We start from the raw sequence: 20,569 nt of genomic DNA, 5'->3' as shown, positions 1-20,569 counted from the left end.
GGCAGCACTGGCCACCATCTCCAGTGTGTATAGAGTCCGGTAGAAGGTTGTGAACTCATTAACTATGTCATGCCGGTGAGTGAGGACCTCACCACCTGTAAAGTGAATGGCAGGTATGGCTAGTGAAGCCTCCTGTAGGAGCAGTTGAGCAGCCAAGAGTCAATCTGCATTTTCTCCTTGTTCATAGTGACAGCCTTTAAGCCACTGTGACGCGCATTCAGCTTTGCATGTGTATAACACACTTAAATCCATGCAAGTCTTATCTGGTTGCAGGTACGTATGCAGTGAGGGTTTTGTGGTGCATGAGGCTCATAATCTCATCCTCCAATTCTCTCTGGCGGGTTGCTCACTGTACATTTGTCAAAGCTGCTTCCTTCAAGAGCTAGCCACAGTTAGTTGCCTTCTCAGCTGCCCACTGTGGGAAGATACCAAGCCCATATTGATCTCTAGGTACGTGGAGACCTGTGCACACATTTGGGCTTTACCCTGAGAAGTGCGGTAGCACTGTATATTCAGGCACCATTGCTTTCGACCTGGAGAGGCAAGATCCAGGGATAGCAAGACTTCTACATGGTCGGAGAGCATGGCTTTCAGTATCTGAGATTCCCAGGAGATTACTATCACCCAGTGAGAGACCAGTAAGTAGTCCAGTCTGGATTGGGTGCCATGTACGCCTATAGAGAGGGGTGAAGCACCAGCAATGAGAGGGGTCCAGAGCACCTCTCCTCCCATTATTTCCAGGACCCTGCCAGCGAGGTCAGACACCTCTGCCGCCTCACCACAGTTATGTGGGGCACTCAAGCAGGCCCGGCCACTGACACCTTCTGGCCCACATGGTTCACAGGCCCATGCCTACCCCAGCAGCAGAGAGGAGCAGCATGCTTCCCTCCAACAACCACTACGCAGAGGCCGGCTGAGGCGGAGAAAGGGTCCTGGCTGTCATCTTGATAACAGGGGCTGGAGAGGCCCACTCTAGATCGGCAAAAACGTGTTGGGCAACCCATTACAGTCCCAGCAATTGGAGATTGGAGGGCATCCCACCACAGGATCCGCACCCCTTCTGCAAAGGCACAGAGGTTGTGCAAGTGGGGGAAGGTGAACAGGCCACCGTTTTCTCACTCTTAAATGTGGCTACCAGGGGGGCTCACCATCTACCCACCTCTACCAGTGAGAGACACGGAGGGACCATTCACCAGAGTGCACAGGAGCCCGGTGGGGATCCTCTACCTCACAAAATGATAAGATGGGCAGGGCATCTACCCAGACAAGGGGCCTAGGCTGTAGGCACACCCTTCCATTCCTGGGGTGCAGTAGCTACAATGATGGGAGCTTACCACTGAAAGAAGCAGACAACAGAAGCTGACAAACATTTTGAGATGCACCATTTTAAAGTGCACCACTGTGAAGCATACCCTGGGACTGGTGAGGCCTGCTACCAAAGTGCACACATGAACCGGCTGAGGCCAAGGGTGAGGACAGAAAAAGCCAGCAACCACCTTGAAATGGGACAGAGGACTCAGTGATAAATGCAGGGTGCAGCTTCGCAACCATCACAGGCAATGGTGAGTGTAGTCCCTGGGGGTCACTGCACGGCGAAAGGGAACCAGCAGGGTGCCCACCCCTTTATCCCCCTTACACCACACCTGAGATTTAACTGCAAAAACCATCCTCAGGATCGAGGTCTTGGGTGCACCCTACACTACCCCATCACCCCAAGACCCTGGGGCCACAGCACCTTCTACTAAGCTGCTGGCCACCCAACAGCGATTACCGGATGCCCACTCAGAAGCAGCCCAGAAACATAATGGATGGGGCTACATCCGAGTAAGTTGCCTGTCATATGAATACCCACCCTTAGGGGGTCTGACAAAGGAGGCGCATGGTCAGGGATGGGTAGATGAAAATACCCAAAGAACTCACTGTGCCTCGCGGAAGAGAGAGGGTCCTGGCTCTGGGACAATGACTGGCATAGCATCAGCTAGGATTTAAGAGTGGGGGCCTTGCACCGATTTGGGTCCCGACTGGTGGTGGGGAAACGAGGGGAAAGAAGCTCCAGCTCCCTTCACCCTACTTCTCACAGGACTGCTCAGCCCACAAGACTGGGGCCCCAGAACTGGAGATGCCATCTAGCAAATCCACCGATAAAAGCACTAGACAGCTGCTCATCTCAGAGGCAGTCACTCAACATCATAGGAGCACTGGCAATGCCCCCCACAGGCTCACAACAGGAATCCATCATGGAGCACATCACAGCAGTACGTCGATGTCTGGAAGGAGCAGACTCTAAAATCTCAGACTGTGTGGCCACAACCAACTCTTCAGACATATCAGGCTTCCAGGACCGGGTACTTTGGATGGAGCACCGGCTCACTGGTGTAGAAGACCACCTCAACACCATTCGAAGGCAGGCCAGGAGCTCTTATGTCACAGGACCAAGATCACTGACTTGGAGGACAGAATGCACAGAGACAATGTCTGCTTCTTTGATTTTCCAAAATGTGCTTAGGGCAGGGACCTCAGGTCGTTCTTTAAGGGTCTCCACCTCCCCTAACTGACCTGACCTTCACCCCACCACTGGAGCTCAAGTGGGCGCACCTCATGGGCTCTGTGCAACAGGACCAAATGGGGTGACCTTGCCCCAATATAGCCTTCTTCCTCTTGCATGAGCATGTACGGCAGTACCAAACTGTGGCCCATTCACATGGTCCCAATGAACTCGACGGTCAAAAAATCAGCATAGCTGTGAAATTTTAACGAGAGACCAATTACTGCAAAAAGGAGTTCCTATCCCTGCAGCCCCAGCAGCCCCACTGGAGCAGGCCAGTCCTTCATGGTTCCATTTAGGACATAGAGAGCAGGTCCAACCTTCAATTCTAGAAGCGTACTAAAGATGTTGTTCGGTGTGTCATATTTATGCTTAGATTTAACTTGTAGGTGAGGATGACTCGTGGCCCCTCACAAACCAAAAGGTTAAAAGTTCCCTGGGGTAGCCCTAAACATCTTTGCAGAATTTCTTGTGTGCACTCCTGCAAAGAATCCCACAGTGCCTCTTTCTCTCTAAATCCAAGATGGAGATACCCTTCTCCTCTTTTGCACAACCTATGTGCCTTCAGATGTTTGGCTAGAGTAATGAGCAACCCCTCCTCTGTGGTCACTCCAAACAAGTTCTTAGGGCAGCTCTTGCCCCACCGAGTTTGGTGCTTGAGTTGAAGACAAAGGAATGGTGTCCTTCATGGCTCTTCTCAGGTCAGAGGCTTCTGCTCGTGACTTCGGCTTTTTTCTGGGTCCACTAGTGTTCTAAATAAGGTGTTTGAGTGCCATACATATGCCTTGCTTACGTGTGTGGGGACCCCAGGCCTATCCCTAACCAATAGACTAAAGATTCTTCACTGGGGCCACTCTTCCAACTTTTAGAGCAATCACTGCAAACAATCTCATGATGCCCCTCATTAAACTAAATCTAAGCTAGATAAACCATTCTAACCTTGAACAGAGGCTGTGTGCCCACATGGGGGAGCAGCCAGTTTAATAAGAAGTCACTCCAAACCAATTCTGATAGCAGCTCTTGCCACTGGGCTTGGTATCTTTGTTAATGAGAAGACAAAAGAAGGGTCCTGTCCAGAAGGCATCGGATATCTAGTTGTGACCGAGAAGGCCCCTTTATAGCAAATTAAGTTCCTAATTAAACCCAGCTGGTCTACCTACTGGAGGAGCAAAAACTTCTCAACCCCACACCTAACTCTGGGCTGGGAACTGTTTTAACACCTCAACATCTCATCGGGGCTAAGCACTCACTGGGTCACTGCTGGAGAGCTAATGCAAATTAACCTCAAAGACCTTCCGGAAGAGATAAGTTAATTTTCCTTAATATTTACTGCAAATACGACTTCACCATTGAAAAGAGCAGTTTCATCATATTTTTTTATCTCAATTCAGAGATAGCAGTTTCAATATTTAATACTGCTTCCCAGTGTTTCACTATGAGCCAGCCAGTCTTCCTATAGTGAAAATAGCTTATGGGTCCTAGTCGTGAAACAAAATGATAACTTTACATTTCACCATGTCCTTCGAAATACAATTTTCCCTGCCTTTTGGGCTGTCAGGAATACTTAGTGGAAACTTATTTGTATTTAAAGGAAGGCGTTCTGCTTTCAAAAGGGCTGATTTTCACAAGGTGGGCTGCAGGTTTAAACTACAGCTGCCTGGCTACAGTGGCAGGCCTGGAGACATATTTGCATCGTCACTCTAGAGGTGGGCACAGTAGAGCTGTGGTACATAGGTCACACTTAACTTTCCATGAGATGGCTATACTTTGGCCACCATATACTATGGCCTTATGGCAAAGTCAAATACGGCAATTAGGGGTTAGTAAATTTCAACATGTTTAAGGGTCAGAGCACAAGCACTGTTCCCTGGTTAACAGTGCCCTAGTGTGGAGTCCAAAAATTTGCTAAATCAGTCACAAAAATTGGAGGTGACCACGCAAAAAGAGGCACTTTCTCACAGACAGACCCTTACAGAAAATAAAAGACAAACAATTTATGGTGGGCATTAAGGTTTGCAAATAGTTAATATTCATATCTGGACTTGACAATTACAGACAGTTTGGGAAAACATATACAAAATAAATACAACTAAATCTGGAAGAGAGAATTTCATGAAGCAACATTTTTATACCATTTGACAACAAATAAACACTCCTTCTCTTTCAAGAAAAAATAAGAGGGGCAGATGAGTATGATGCAGAAATTATGAAGTAGCTAGTAGGCTAATTGACCTAGAAGAAAAATTCAGCATTTTCTCACATTGCCACTGTTCTGAAATATTGAAAAGGAATCTTTGTTAAACAAGATACAAAAATGCACTATGCTTTCAATAGAGGAATGTGATTAACCAGTTTTTTCTGATGGCTAGTGCTTGGATAGAACATAGGATGATGCTCAGCTTATGTTGAATACAAAAGTCTATGTGGGAACTCTGGGTATACAGAATTATTGATACTGGCCCGCGTTTCCCTGTGAATTTACTGTGCTAATGAGTTAGTCCCTATTGAATGAGGAATACCTGTGCAAACACAGTTTTACAAAGCTATACTGAACCCATATTTCCTGCTCAGTAGGGAATAACATTTAATAGATGCTCTGAGCATATGGTAAGTGTGAGCTTGAGGGATGGTGTGGGACAGAGGTAATGGGAGGAGGTTAGCATGGGTGTGGGGCATTGGATTGTCTACTAGCAGAGGTGAGTATGAAATCTTCCCTAATCCGTTGTAGAGGGTCAGACGAGAGTTGGCAAATGGAATGAGTTGGAATGCAGCCCTCTCCCAACAGAGATTTCACTAGCCAGAGCAATCACACTCTTACACTTGGCAGTGAAACATCTGGAATTCCTGAATGGGTTTGGTGGTCATGACACAACCATTGTGCAATCTCTCTCTTCTTGTGAGAAATTGCTACTGTTGAGAAAAAAGCAGAAGACACATAAGTAATATATGCAGCACCTGTGGGAGCATAGAATGGAGAAACTTCATAAAATTGTTAACATTTCAGGGACACGCACTTATGATGTAAATCTATGCCAGCATTCCTATCTGAGAAGTCCCAAGAAGGCAACAGTTCTAAAAGTTCATGACAAAAGGAAATGCATGCCTTGAAAAGGTATGACAGCCTGCAACTTTGAGTAAACCATGCAATTTAGCAGAACCAAACTGCTTCCTAAGTTCGGGTGCACATTTTTTATGCAAAACTAAAACCAGAGGTCCTGCTTCTAGGTACGAGAAAGCAAAAGATACACAAATGATGGACGGACTGGTGAACAAATAAAACATTCATCCCCAGTTAAGAGATCTGGGTTAAATCCATGGTAATCCGCCCGCCAAATCACCCTGCTGGATGGCCTTTTACCACCGCCGCATTAGCATGGCGGGGGATACCACAGCGGACGGAAAGAGTGTCTGCCGCTTTTCTGCTGGTAGGTAATCTTCCCGATTGCCTTCTGGGCGGAAAAGGCCCATAAAATTATGGCAGTTCCCTGCAGGCACCGTTATCCATAGTATGATGTGGCTTTTTTATGCCTTTCCATGGCGCAGACTCCACCATGGAAAGGCAATCAGCGTTTTCTTTGGGGGCCCATTGCGGGTCCCCAGGGATGTGGGGGGCAGCAATTGGGGGTACCCATGGTACACCCCAACATTGGTATGCACAAGGTGCCAGGCACCCCACAGTGCCTGTCACGTGGTGACAGCCAATGCACAACATGCATATATTGCATTGTGGCGGGTGCTGTTTACAGCACTTCCCTCTACAATGTAATATATGCGGGATGCCACCGTGGCGGTGGCATCCTAATTGGCGGTGCCGGATCCCCGCACCTCTAGGGTGGCGGGCAGAATGGAGTCCGCCTACCATCGTAATAGACCCCATAGTTCTGTTGCTAGTGTTTCATTTACATCTCTAGTACTGTATGAAATCTTTGACCTCCTGGATACCCAGTAATCTGCTTAGCATTTTGTCATCTTTAGTACATCCCTTGTGATCTACCTATCCTGGTAATTTTGTTCTCACAATTATTGTTATTTATTTATATGCAAGTCCTTTGGCTGACAATTGATGGCATGTTGTTGTTTGTAGTACCCCACCCAGCCAGCATTTCACTATAACAAAATGGTGCATAAGATCACTTTTTTCTCCAAACACACTGACCTTATCACCTTATTCGTTACACGTTTCCTGGTTAATAGACAATCTATAGCCGTTGTTGGCGAATTTACATTCTTACCGCATGATGGTTCTACATACATCACTACACTAGTCACACATGGCATTCTTAATGTTGATTTCAGTTACGTTTCTGGTCTAATTATGTTTATTTGAAGACATATTGCGTTTGAGTTTTTTCTGAAAACCATAATTTTGTGTATACCATAAGCATCTCGATTCCCTTTTTGGCCAATTGGCAGTTTATTTTTACATATTCTATGGCTTGTAAGTTAATAGTCTCAATGTTAGTATGGTCCTATTGTGCCAGCAGTCACATAGTATAGCTTAGATACATGTGAGCTGATTGGTTTGTATTGGTATATATGCGTGTCAAAAATGGAGGCAATATTCATACCAGAGAAGTACCTGTGGGCTCGCTCTTGTTACCGGCACAAGCAATAATTGTTCCACAGTGGTATTGTTTTCCTTTATTTAGTTTTTGATTGTGTTACAAGTTAGACTGCTAATTGTGGCCTAAAAATGTAGCGTCATACTAGAGACTCAATGTAACATCAGGGTAATGTTCCCGGCTTTCCCTACATTTCCCACTCCAAAATAACTTCCGCAGTTAAACTTATACGTACAACTTTTGGATTTTAAGTAACCTTTAGCTCTTTTTGAAAGGTGACCTTTGGGATGCATGAAGGGACACTATGGACTTAACTTGTGCACTTTCATCATTAATGCCAGTGGTGTTATTTGAACAGTTCACCAGCAGAACTATAACTATGTACAGACATTCTTGACACTTACTTAGGATGCCGACTTGTGTCATAACTTTGTCCTGTCATTGTGGACTAACAGCAACAGGAGACTCGCATGCTGGTACTGTGACCTCACAACTGGCTTGTAATATGTAAGTGTAGCCATTTTCTTACTATAGGTGTAATACGTTAAAAGCATACACCAGCAATAAGAAACAATTTACAATATTTCATGAAGGTATTGCATTATTCATCTTGTTACATCGCCATTTGTTTGTGATTACCTGTTGCATTACAAGCGAGTAATAGACTCCTTGTTTCTCCATGAGTTCACTGTGTGAACCTTGCTCGACCACAATCCCATTTTCAAATCCTGCAATGACGTCAGCTGTCTTCACCGTGGAAAGGCGATGAGCGATCAAAATTGTGGTGCGACCAGCCCTAGCCTTGAAAATAAAGGGAACAAACATATTCTGCTATTAAATCCAAGTTACACGTAGTGTAATCATAGTGTGCTAACGCCTAGGGGGTTATTCATGCACCGATGGGCAGTGCATCCAGGCCATTGTTGGCAGGAGGCCTGCCCCCGCACCCCATACCTTAGCCTGCTGCAGCAATCAGTATCTGATGACCCAGAAGGAGCACTTTCATCAGAAATTAATGTTGAGAATACAGACGGTGTGTTTTTTTTCCAGCTAGGATTCTTTTTTCTGTCACCTAAGCAAACTACAAAAGCGGGAGATCGTTTGTGAAAAACAACAAATTATTGACCCCGACATGCAAGGGGTTTTCTGCCTGTGCTTGGATCACTATATCTGCTTTCCCTGCCTGCCCCACAAGAAACACTTGGGTTTACAGAATAAGTTTTCGGATGGCCCTCACAATGCGTTAAAGGTGGCAATTCTATAGGAGCCTGTCTTAACTACTGGGGGGCTCACTGTTGGAAGCTGGAAGCGCCCCATCTTTAAATGAGTTAGCATAATCATAAACGAGGCAGAACAGGGAACTTATTTTTTGTGGACCTCAAATCCTTCTAAGCTCTAATGAGCCTCTAAATATTCATATTTTATGGTTTTATAAATCTCACATATACTCATGATCAATAGCCTGTCAATCAATATATATTTTACTGAATTAATACTTTTGGATTTCAATATTCTGCAACATTACAACTTTCTTATACTTCATATACACACAATTATGTAAGGGGGTCTTTGAAGGAATTCATAAAGGGAAAGAATGCATAAATAGAAATGTTTGCACATTAAAGAAACTGTTTAAGAAAGACTGATGTTTGAAAAATGTAGGCATTCTCGTGCATACTTCATAAAGAACATGTACTCATCAAGATAGCATAAACGAACAAAAAAGAAAAAAAACATTATTTCTGAGCACCAGATGAGATACGATTGATGCTGTCTTTAGTTTGGTCATTCACAAATAATGTAAGACCTGATATACAAGGGTAAATGCACGTCAGAAAACATCTGGGCACACAGTTCTTTCCCTATACCTGAGAATGAATCTCTACCAGATGAAATTAGGCGATGCTAGCAGGGAATTTAGCCTAGTAGTGGCAGTAGAAGACACATGTATCACTTTCCCTCTGACATGAGTGGACGGAGAAGCCAACAGCTCAAATAGGATTGTAGAGTTGCTACCGGTAACTTACTGTAGTATTTTAGGCTTAATTATGCTAAATGTAGTTCTACATATCACAAGCAGAGATTGCTGCATACGCTATATAGCACAATGAACTTAAAACATCATCGAAATAGGCATCTGAGCAAAATAAGACATCTGATATTTATACTCGACTTGTGCTGCAAGACCTCCTGCAGCCAAACTCAGCTACAGATGTTTGTGTGTCTGTATTTTTGTAAGATAAATGTTTTCATGATGTGATTTTGAAGGTGAGTGCATCAGAGTTAGATGTGAGATGAATCTTTTTTAACATTCTCTAAACACACTTCTCTATCCATGATAAACCTAACAGTAGTTTGATAAGAAAACAGATATAAAAAGCATAGAAAATAACATAATCAACTCCATGCTATCCTCTATGTGAACGACACAGTCATCTAAAGCATTTACATCAAAATTAATGAACAGTATAAGAAACAAATTGGATATTTTGAAAAAGCTTTCCACTACTAGCATTGCTAGAGATACATCCATGCTACCGTGAAACGTCTGCAAATACGATCTGACAGAAATGGATATAATCAAAACCCGTAGAAAGCAAAATGATCTTTCATTAAAAGTACTACTACAAAAAAGAAAATCAGACCCTTCAAATCAGTTGTATATATTTATACAAACTGAGACTCCTGCATCCCATTTCGACAAATCCAGTAGAGACAGCTTCAATAAGCACTTTGCTAAAATGATGAAGTAGTACGCTGTGAATAACATGGATAATCATTCTACTTACCCTGAAAATAGAAAATAACCGACTATAAAATTAACCTTTAACAGCATAGATTGTCGTTAATTATGCTATAGGTATGTTAATCAAACACAGCATTACAAACACCATACTTCCACATTATTCTTTCAATTCTTGTGTTTATTCATTAAGCCGCATCCCAACCGCTCTGGCTTGATTTCCTCGTACATTACTTTTTCTGACTCCTTAAAAGATAGCCATGTATGGCCTTCTCTACAAAACCTTCACACAAAGCCTGAACAGCAGTTCGTATTATAGAGAATTCTAATCCACCTTTTGATCTGGAAACATCAAAACAGCATTTGTAAGATTGTAGATAATGCACTTCATATTTTTAATGAAGGATGCTAATATCTACTAACTCATAGATGTGCCAGCAACATATCACACCATACAACATGCCATCCTTCAACAATGTGAAGGCGGTTGATGGGCACCAGAGGTGCCATTCTTCAATAGTTTTTATTTGATCTATGTTAGAACTGGGGGTCTCTAGTTGTCAGAGGTAGGTACCACTGTCCAAATAGGGACCCTTGCTTCTATTCAGGGTAAGGAGGAAACACTCTTTAGATAACCTCTGCTCATCCCCTTGGTAGCTTGGCACAAGCAGTCAGGCTTATCCAAAAGCAATGTGTAAAGTATTTGTGCCAACACTCACAGTAACACAGTGAAAACACCACAAACTGACTCCACAACAGTTTAGAAAAATAAAGGTATGTAATCTAAACTACACAAGACCAAAACAACAAAAATCCAACATACACAGTTCAAGAATATGGTTGCAAAAGAGTTCTCAAGGTTGCAATAAAATAATCCACAGTTGCGTCACGTTTTGCCAACAGTACCTTTTAAAAGCGACAAAGTTCCAAAGCAGAAGCTGGTGCTGTGGAAAACAAGTGATGCGTTGCTCCTGAGACCATGGGGAGGCGATGAGACAACCCCGCTGCAGCAGCGGGCGTGTTGCGACGAATCCTGTCTGTATGGGGAGGAAGGCAGACTTGTATGGATTCCGGTGGAAGTCCGTAGGAAGTTTTCTCTTGCAAAGGCACGATGCGATAATCTTTGGAGTTGCGATGATCTCCGGGGCGATGCTGCGCGGACCGGCGGTGATCTTCCTTTTGCAGCTCCTTGATGCGATGGCTTCGGCGACGACACTCGCAGCGACGTGATGCGGTCCGCAAGCAAGCGGTGCGACGATCTCACCCAGCGACGGCAGGCTCTGCGACGACACTCGCAGCAATGCTAATCTTCCCGCACCGGTCTGGTGCATCCCGCAAACAAAGGATGCAATGGCTCTGGCAGCGGCAACAGGCGCTGCGACGATCTCGAAGTTCTTAGCGGCAGGAATTTCCTCGCACTGTCAGGGATGTGCTCCCCAAGCAAGCGATGCAACAAAACTTGTAGAAAGTCTTTAAAAGCTTCACGTTTTGCCAACAGTACCTTTTAAAAGTGAAACATTTCAAAAGCAGAAGCTGGTGCTGTGGAAAACAAGTGATGCGTTGCTCCTGAGACCATGGGGAGGCGATGAGACAACCCCGCTGCAACAGCGGGCGTGTCGCGACGAATACGGTCTGTATGGGGAGGAAGGCAGACTTGTATGGATTCCGGTGCATAGGTTCCATAGGAAGTTTTCTCTTGCAAAGGCAAGATGCGATAATCTTTGGAGTTGCGACGATCTCCGGGGCGATGTTGCGCGGACTGGCGGTGATCTTCCTCTTGCAGCTCCACGATGCTATGGCTTCGGCGACGACACTCGCAGGGACGTGATGAGGTCCGCAAGCAAGCGGTGCGACGATCTCACCCAGCAATGACAGGCTCTGCGACGACACTCGCAGCGATGGTAATCTTCCCGCACCGGTCTGGTGCATCCCGCAAACAAAGGATGCAATGGCTTTGGCAGCGGCAAGAGGCGCTGCGACGATCTCGAAGTTCTTAGCGGCAGGAATTTCCTCGCACTGTCGGGGGATGCGCTCCCCAAGCAAGTGATGCAACAAAACTTGTAGAAAGTCTTTAAAAGCTTGGTTTACAGTTTCCCAACACAGGTACACTTCCAGAGGCACCACAACTGGCCCACACACTCTAGAAAGGACAGAACTCTCTCAGCAGAGTTCAGGGATGCTGGGGGTGAAGTCCTTTTGTTCCTGGGACTTCAAAAACAGGGAGCCAGTTCTTCTCAGGCCCTTGGAGATTCCTTCAAGCAAGGGTACACAGCACAAAGCAAAGTCCTTCCCCTCTGCTTGGCAGCAAAGCAATAGCAGGTAAGTCCAGCAGAGCAACAGCCGGACAGTCTGCCTTCTTCAGTTTCAGCTTTCTCCTTGGCAGAGGTTCCTTCTTGATTCCAGGATGATCTAATTTTCTGTAGTCAGGGGTCCTGTACTTATACCCCTAAAAGTCTTTGATCCATTTATGCATGAGGGCTCTGAGCCCGGTCTGAACCAGTTCTGGGTGTTCCTGGAGCGCTGTGTTTTTCTGGCCTCTCCTTTCCTTTCAGATAGAGGGGCAGGGTCGTCAGCCGCCCAGCAGGAGGTGGAGCCAGCATTGTGGAAGGCAGGCACAGCCCTATTCCGGCCCATGTGCTATCCCCTCCAACTACTCTAGATGCAGATGGAGCTATTCAGCCCAGGGATGGCCCACTCAGACTCTGGGAGCCACCCAGCCCCTGTCACTCACAAACCAGAAAGTCAATTCACAAACAGGCCAAGGCACACAGAAAGGTCAGACAAGAGAACAGCAACTTTCTAAAAGTGCTGTTCTCAAACACAGTATTTAAAAACAACCTTTCCTAAAAGATGGGTTATTAAATTCTGAGTTGAGGGATACCAGACTTTTATGTCCTATGGGAAGATATGCTGGTAGCTACTGTAGCCAGCATTCCCGATGATAGCCTATGGGGCAAGATAGCCTTGCAATAGTGAAAAGTGAAAATGGCTGTAATTCACTACCAGAGCATATCACCTGCACAAGTACATGTTCTACCTTTCACATACACTGCACCCTGCCCAAGGGGGTACCTTGGGCCTTCCATGGGGGGACCAATGTGTACAGAAAGGGAAGGGTTAGGACTGGCCGGTGGGGACACTGACCAGGAGGACATGGCAGTTCACAGACTGCACACAGGCGCTGCAGTGGCAGGCCTGAGACACCATTTTAGGGCTACCCATGTGGGTGGCACAATCAGTGCTGCAGGCTACTAGTAGCATTTGTTATCATCAGCCCTGGCACACTCAGTGCATTTTACTAGGGACTTCTTGGTGACACAAATATGCCAATCATGGATAACCAATCATCATAACAATTTATACAGGGAGCACTTGCACTTTGACACTGAACAGCAGTGGCAACGTGCCCAAAGCATCTAAACCAGCAAAAACGAAATCCAGCACAGCATCAAAAATACAGGAGGTAGAGGCAAAAAGTTAGGGGGAAACCACACCAAAGATGCCAGATCTAACAATCTAATACTTAGATCCCAAAGCATCAACATTACTTGTCTTTTCTCTTTCATTAGCTTTGTCCCTTTCGGAATGCCTCATGGTTATATACCTGCCCCCTTACTCTTCAAACTGTATGCTGAATCGCTGTGCACATATATGGAATTTGGCATCTCATTTCACAAGTACACTGATGATCTTCAGCTGTCCCTGATACTTTCTGACCAAGAGGCCAATTGACACTAGCTTCTTCCTTCAATGAAATATGGTTAATGATCACTAATAAACTCAGGATAACCCTGTGGAAGATTGTATTTCTTCTCCTTTCTCTAAAGAAATCACAGACGTTTCTCTCTAAACGAAACAGAATATAAGCCAAAGCAGGTTCACTAAAATCTTCAACTCAACCCAGACCCTGTGCTTTACACTTGACAAACTGCTCAATCACAACCTTCATATCTGGAATATTCTGAAGTTCATCAAAAAATAATATGCACTTTGTTAGATCTGGGGGTCTCTAGTTGGCAGAGGTAGGTACCAGGGTCCAAGTAGGGACCCTTGCTTCTAGTCAGGGTAAGGGGGATAAACTCTTTGGATAACCCCTGCTCATCCCCTTGGTAGCTTGGCACGAGCAGACAGGCTTATCAAAGGCAATGCATAAAGTATTTGTACCAACACTCACAGTAACACAGTGGAAACACTACAAATAGACTCCGCACCAGTTTAGAAAAATAAAGTATCTTTATCTAAACTACACAAGACTAAAACAACAAAAATCCAACATACACCGTTCCAAAAAAAGCCTTTAAAAAGAGTTCAAAGGTTTGCACCAAAATAATCCACAGTTGCATCAATTTTAACCCAAACTACCTGTGTATGCGACAAAGTTCCAAGTGGCAGCTGCAGCATCAGAAAACAAGCGATGGGTCACTCCAGAGACCCTGGGGAGGAGATGCGTCCATCCCGCTGCATGCAGCGGGTGTGTTGCGTCTAATCTGATCTGTATTGGGAGCGATGCGATACCTTGTATAGATTCTGGTTTGCAGGTTCTTCAGTAGGAAGCGTCTCGCACAGGCACGATACGACAATCTTCGGGCTGGCTACGATCTTCGGTGCGGCAGTGATACACAGCGCAGCATTGATCTTTTTCTGTCACGCCCCTCGAAGCGTTGACTCTGCGACAATGTACACAGCGACGGGATGCGGTCCGCAAGCAAACGGTGCGACGGTTCTCTCAGCGACGACAGGCTCGGCGACGATATTCGCAGCGACAGGAATCTTCCCGCACTGGGGAAATGCGCTCCGCAAGCGAACGATGCGTCGGTTCTTGCAGCGGCAATAGGCCCTGCGACCATCTTTGTGGCGACGGGAATTCTTTTGCACTGTCAACAATGCACTCCGCAAACGAGCGATGCATACAAAATTGTAGATCTTCTTTTCTTCTTCTTTTCCAGCTCCCCAAACATCAGGTAACAACCTCCAGAGCCCCCACAAATGAATCAAGCGCTCAAGGCAGGTCAGAACTCACACAGTGGAGTTTGGGGGGAAGTTGGGGGTGAAGTCCTTTTGTTCCTGGGACTTCTTAACAGGAGGCCAGCTCTCCTCAGGCCCTTTGAGATCTCTTCAAGCAGGGGACACAGCAACAGCAAAGCCCTTCCTCTCTCCTTGGTAGAATAGCAACTGCAGGTCAGCCTACAAACACACAGCAGGGCAGTCCTTCTTCTTAAGTCTTGCAGCTTTTCTCCTTGGCAGAGGTTCCTTCTTAATTCCAGGATGATCTAAATTCTTGGGGTCTGGGTATCCCTTTTTATACCAATATTCTCTGTGTTCTCTGCAGGCAGAGAGGCCTTTGCCTAGTCCAAACCAGTTCTGGTCAGTCCTGGAGCACTCTGTTTACATGACTCCTTCTTTCCTTTGAGAGAGAGGGGCAGGGTCATGAGCTGCACAGCAGGAGGTGGAGCCAGCATTGTGGAAGGCAGGCAGGCACAGCCCTATTTAGGCCCAGGTGCTATCCCCTCCCACCACTCAAGACGCATATGAAGCTATTCAGCCTAGTGCTGACTCACCCAGCCTCCTGGAGCCACCCCAGCCCCTGTCACTCACAAACCAGACAGTCAATTCACAAACAGGATAAGGCACACAGAAAGGTCAGACAAGAAAACAGCCACTTTCTTAAAGTGCTGTTTTCAAACACAGGATTTAAAAACAATCCTTCCTAAAAGATGGGTTATTAAATTCTGAGTTTAGGGATACCAAGACTTTAATTTTCTATCTTGCTCCTATGGGAAGATATGCCGGTAAACATCATACACAGCATTCCTCATTCTAGCCCATAATCAAAATAGCCTTTCAATAGTGAACAATGAAATTGGCAGTATTTCACAATCAGAGCATGTCACCCACACTAGTACATGCTCTACCTTTCACATACACTGCACCCTGCCCAGAGGGGTACCTTGGGCCTTCCTTAGGGGTGTCCACTGTGTACAGATAGGGAAGGGTTAGGCCTGGCCAGTGGGGACACTGGTCAGGTCAGGATGGCAGTTAGCAACTGCACAGAGGCCCTGTGGTGGCAGGCCTGAGACACCATTTTAGGGCTACTCAGTGCTGCAGGCCAACTAGTAGCATTTGATTCACCAGGCCTAGAACACTCAGTGCACTATACTAGGGACCTACTGGCAACACAAATATACCAATCATGGATAACCAATCACAGTAACAATTTACCCAGGGAGCACTTGCACTTTGACACTGATCAGCTGTGGCAAAGTGTCCCAAACATCTAAACCAGCAAAATCAAAATCCAGCACAGCACCAAAAATAGTTCAAGTTCAAGTTCAGGCATTTATATAGCGCGCTACTCACCCAGAGGGTCTCAAGGCGCTAGAGGGAGGGTTCATTACTTGTCGAATAGCCAGGTTTTCAGTTCTTTTCTGAAGGAGATGTGGTTCTGAGTAAGGCGGAGGTGGGTGGGGAGTGAGTTCCATGTCTTGGCAGCCAGGAAGGAGAATGATCTGCCGCCCATGGTGGATTTTCGGATGCGCGGGACTGCGGCGAGGGCTTGATTGGATGATCTTAGTTGGCGGGTGGGTTTGTAGAAGGACAATCGAGTGTTGAGGCATTCGGGTCCTAGATTATGAAGGGCCTTGTGTGCGTGGGTGAGAAGGCGGAAAGTAATTCTTTTGTTGACGGGGAGCCAGTGGAGGTCTATTAGGTGTCCGGTGATGTGATCTTGGCGCGGGATGTCTAATATGAGTCTCGCTGACGCGTTTTGGATGCGCTCAAGTTTTTTCTGTAATTTTGTTGTAATTCCGGCGTAAAGTGTGTTGCCACAATCCAGACGACTCGTGACCAGTGCATGGGTAACGGTCTTTCTTGTCTCGAGGGGGATCCAGCGGAAGATCTTTTTTTAGAATGCGGAGTACGTTGAAGCAGGAGGATGAGACGGTGTTGACTTGTCTGGACATTGAGAGGGAGGAGTCTAGAATGAAGCCGAGGTTACGTGCATGGTCTGTTGGTGTGGGTGCTGTGCCCAGAGCGGAAGGCCACCACGAGTCGTCCCAAGCCGAGGGGGAGGATCCTAGAATGAGCACATCCGTTTTGTCTGAGTTGAGTTTTAGGCGGCTCTGTTTCATCCATTCGGCTACTTCTTTCATGCCTTCGTGAAGATTGGTTTTGGCGTCGTTGGGGTCTTTGGTGAGGGAAAGGATTAGCTGGGTGTCGTCGGCATAAGAGATGATGTTGAGGTTGTGTTGACGCCCGATAGAGGCGAGAGGACTCATGTAGACGTTGAATAGGGTGGGACTGAGTGAGGATCCTTGAGGTACGCCGCAGATGACTTCGGTGGCCTTTGAGTAGAATGGGGGGAGTCGGACTCTCTGAGTTCTTCCAGCTAGGAACGAGATGATCCAGTCCAAGGCTTTTCCTTGTATGCAGATGTTGCTGAGGCGTTGTATAAGGGTGCTGTGGCAGACTGTGTCGAAAGCGGCGGAGAGGTCGACTAGGATGAGGGCCACTGTTTCTCCGTTGTCCAGGAGTGCTCGGATGTCGTCGGTCGCTGCAATGAGGGCGGTTTCGGTGCTGTGTTTGGCTCAAAATCCGGATTGAGATGGATCAAGGGAGTTGTTGGATTCAAGGAAGGCGGCGAGCTGGCTGTTGACGGCTTTCTTGATGACTTTGGCCGGGAAAGGGAGGAGGGATATGGGTCGGTAGTTTTTCAGTTCTGAGGGGTCTGCTGTGGGTTTTTTCAGAAGGGCGCTGAGTTCGGCGTGTTTCCAGATTTCTGGGAAGGTGGCAGAGTTGAAAGAGCAGTTGATTACATCGCGGAGTTGGGGAGCGATGATGGAGTCAGCTTTGTTGAAGATGTGGTGAGGGCAGGGGTCAGAAGGCGAGCCAGAGTGGATTGAGTTCATGAGGCGAATGGTGTCTTCAGTGGTGATTGGGTTCCAGGCACTGAGGTTGTTAGTTGGAGGAGTGGGATCTGAAGGGGGTGGGGCGGGTTGATCACTAGGAGTATTCTTGAAGCTGTTGTGGATGTCGGCAATTTTGTTGTAGAAGAAGGAGGATAGCGCGTAGCAGAGGTCTTGGGAGGGAGTGATGTCGTTGGATGCTGCGTTGGGGTTAGTGAATTCTTTGATGATATTGAAGAGTTCCTTGCTGTTATGAGAATTGTTGTCGAGACGGTCCTTGAATGCTGATTTCTTGGCGGATCGAATCAGTTGGTGGTGTTTGCGGGTGGCTGCCTTGAGGGAGGCCATGTTGTATGAGGTTGGGTTTTTTCTCCAATTCTTCTCCATGGTGCGGCATAGCTTCTTGGATTTTTTGAGTTCATCATTGAACCAGGGAGCCTTTTTGCTGGCTTATTTCAACTGGTGCTTTTTCAGGGGTGCTAATTCGTCCGCCCTGTGGGTAATCCATTGCCTGAGGTTGGTGGCCGCTTGGTCTGGGTCCATTGAGAGGGTGGGAGGGTTATGGTTGAGTGATGTGAGGAGTTTGTCGGTGGTGATTTTGTTCCAGTTTCTCCGGGGAATGGGTTGTGGACGGTTGTGGGTCAGGGTGGTTATGTAGCTGAAGTGAACACAGCTGTGATCCGTCCAGTGGAGAGCTGTAGTGCGATCGAAGGAGATGTGCTTGCTGGAGGTGAAGATAGGGTCGAGCGTGTGTCCGGCTGTGTGAGTGGGGGTGTCAACAAGTTGTTTGAGTCCGAGATTGGCCAGGTTGTCCAGAAGGGTGGTGGTGTTGTTGTCGTTTTTCTTTTCCAGGTGGAAGTTGAGGTCTCCCAGTAGAATGTAGTTCTCGGAGGCGAGGGCATGTGGGCTGATGAAGTCTGTGATGTCGTCACTGAATTGAGTGCGGGTGCCTGGAGGCCTGTAAATGAGGGTGCCTCTAAGGGTGGTCCTGGGGTCGGTGTGGATCTGGAAGTGGAGGTGTTCAGCGGTTGCAAGATTGTCGTCAGAGCTGGTTGTAATTTTGATGGAGTTTCTGTGGACGATGGCGATGCCTCCTCCAGTTTGATTGGTGCGGTCTTTTTGAATAATCTTGTAAGTGTCCGGAATGGCAATGGCGATGTCGGGAGCAGAAGATGCGTTCATCCATGTTTCAGTAAGGAAGGCGATGTCAGGTGATGCAGTGTCGATTAGGTCCCAGAGTTCTGTTGCATGTCTGTGGACCGAGCGGGTGTTCAGTAGGATGCATTTCAGGCAGTTGGGTTCGGAGATGTGTGAGGAGGAAGTGGGTTTGGAGAGGGTCCTGAAGCAGTTGAACTTGCAGGAGAGGCAGGCGAATGGGCCGTGGGTACGTCCTGGGGCAGCTGCGCAGCATAGTGGTGTGCGTCCGGGGTTGAGGGCAAGGAGAGAATCGGCATCATAAGTGGTTCTAGTGGGTTGGGAGTGGCGGGAAACAGGGGGTATGGCGCTGGGCGTGGTCCTGGCGCGGACGGGCGTAGACGGGCTTACCTTTGGCGCACCTTTGGCGCGGCCGGAGCGCGTGGACGCTGCGCGTAAGTCCATCTATCTTAAATAGAGAGGGGGGGGCGGAGCGTGGGAGGGTCAGCTGGGAGGCGGTAGCGGGGAGGGTAAGCGGGCCAAGGGAGTACACAACAAACAAACCAGATGACAAAATGGAGGATGACACGTGAAACGGGGGCAGGTTACTACAAGGCTTAATTCCTCAAAGTAATGCACACAATGAAAGCAGCACGAAAATACAGTGTGTCAATGGCGGCAGCAGCTACAATTCAAACAGACAAAGTTGCGCTTAAATGTAAATTGTCATGCGAGGTTCGGCGCTGTATTACAATCAATGTGCTATGATTAAATGTCTATTTTAATCGCGATCAGAGCGCTGTGTTTAAATGCCTACGATACCACGGTGAAATCGGCAGAGGCGCTTCAAATCAAGGATTGCAAGCAGATTCTGTGGCCAGGGAGCGTGGGGGGAGCCACCTCTTAGGATCAGATCCAGATGGTCAAAAAAATATAGGCGGAAGAGGCAAAAAGTCAGGGGAAACCCCACCAAAGATGCCAGGTCTAACACACTTGCTTCAACAAACTTTAACACCGATTAGAATAAAGGTGCGCATTGCAGCTAGGTTCATCACAACCACGAAAGCAATAAAAATACACATATCGCATACTTGGCCATATGTCACTGCACACTCAGTTATCTCTCTTTCAAACTAGAGATCCGAGGTAGGAACAATACCTTAGTGGCGCACATGCTTTTGAGTATCAAGACACCACATTTTAAACATAAATGCACATTAAAGCGTTCCATTTGCAATAATGCATCTAAAATATGGAATGTCTTTCTTTCACACTCCTTCTTAACAAGCAGCCTAAAGACCTGCTGGGCATCTCCTCAGGCCTGTCACATAGTACTTAGCTCCCAACTCCAGAACCTCTAACCAAGAGGTCTTCAACTTTGATATCCTACAACATCCTCAGCTCACTGTTTGTTCTTTCTTTCTTACGTCCCACCGCTAACGTGTTTTAAACATTTTCTACCAACACTCTTCTATTTTTCGGGACTGCAATAATTTAGTATTTCAATCTACCATTCCCATTTTCCCTTGGTATGTTTCAACCTAACATGGTTTTGATACCTTTACCCTTAGTTAAGCTACTTCCTATAAATATGTATAGACACACCCTGATCTAGCTGCTTTGATTAGTATAAATGTTTTTCAATTTACTCTTTATGCATTCTATCATGTTGTCATTTATTGTA

At 46.5% G+C, this 20,569-nt stretch overlaps 1 protein-coding gene across 1 annotated transcript in view; it reads right to left on the bottom strand.

Moving 5' to 3' along the window:
• The window catches only part of LOC147670600 (ATP-dependent translocase ABCB1-like), a 254,105-nt gene that overhangs the window by 34,372 nt on the left and 199,164 nt on the right, over positions 1-20,569 (bottom strand). Inside the window, exon 10 of the mRNA XM_086948139.1 lies at positions 7,747-7,908. Within this exon, the coding sequence (XP_086804265.1) occupies positions 7,747-7,908 (162 nt within the window). The remainder of the gene's footprint in view (positions 1-7,746; positions 7,909-20,569) is intronic.

Source organism: Lissotriton vulgaris, unplaced genomic scaffold (genome assembly GCF_964263255.1).
Source record: "Lissotriton vulgaris unplaced genomic scaffold, aLisVul1.2 SCAFFOLD_3063, whole genome shotgun sequence".
In the NCBI taxonomy this organism is placed as follows: Eukaryota; Metazoa; Chordata; class Amphibia; order Caudata; family Salamandridae; genus Lissotriton; species Lissotriton vulgaris.
Note: the sequence above shows the minus strand (reverse complement) of the source record. Positions and strands in the feature narration are given on the sequence as shown.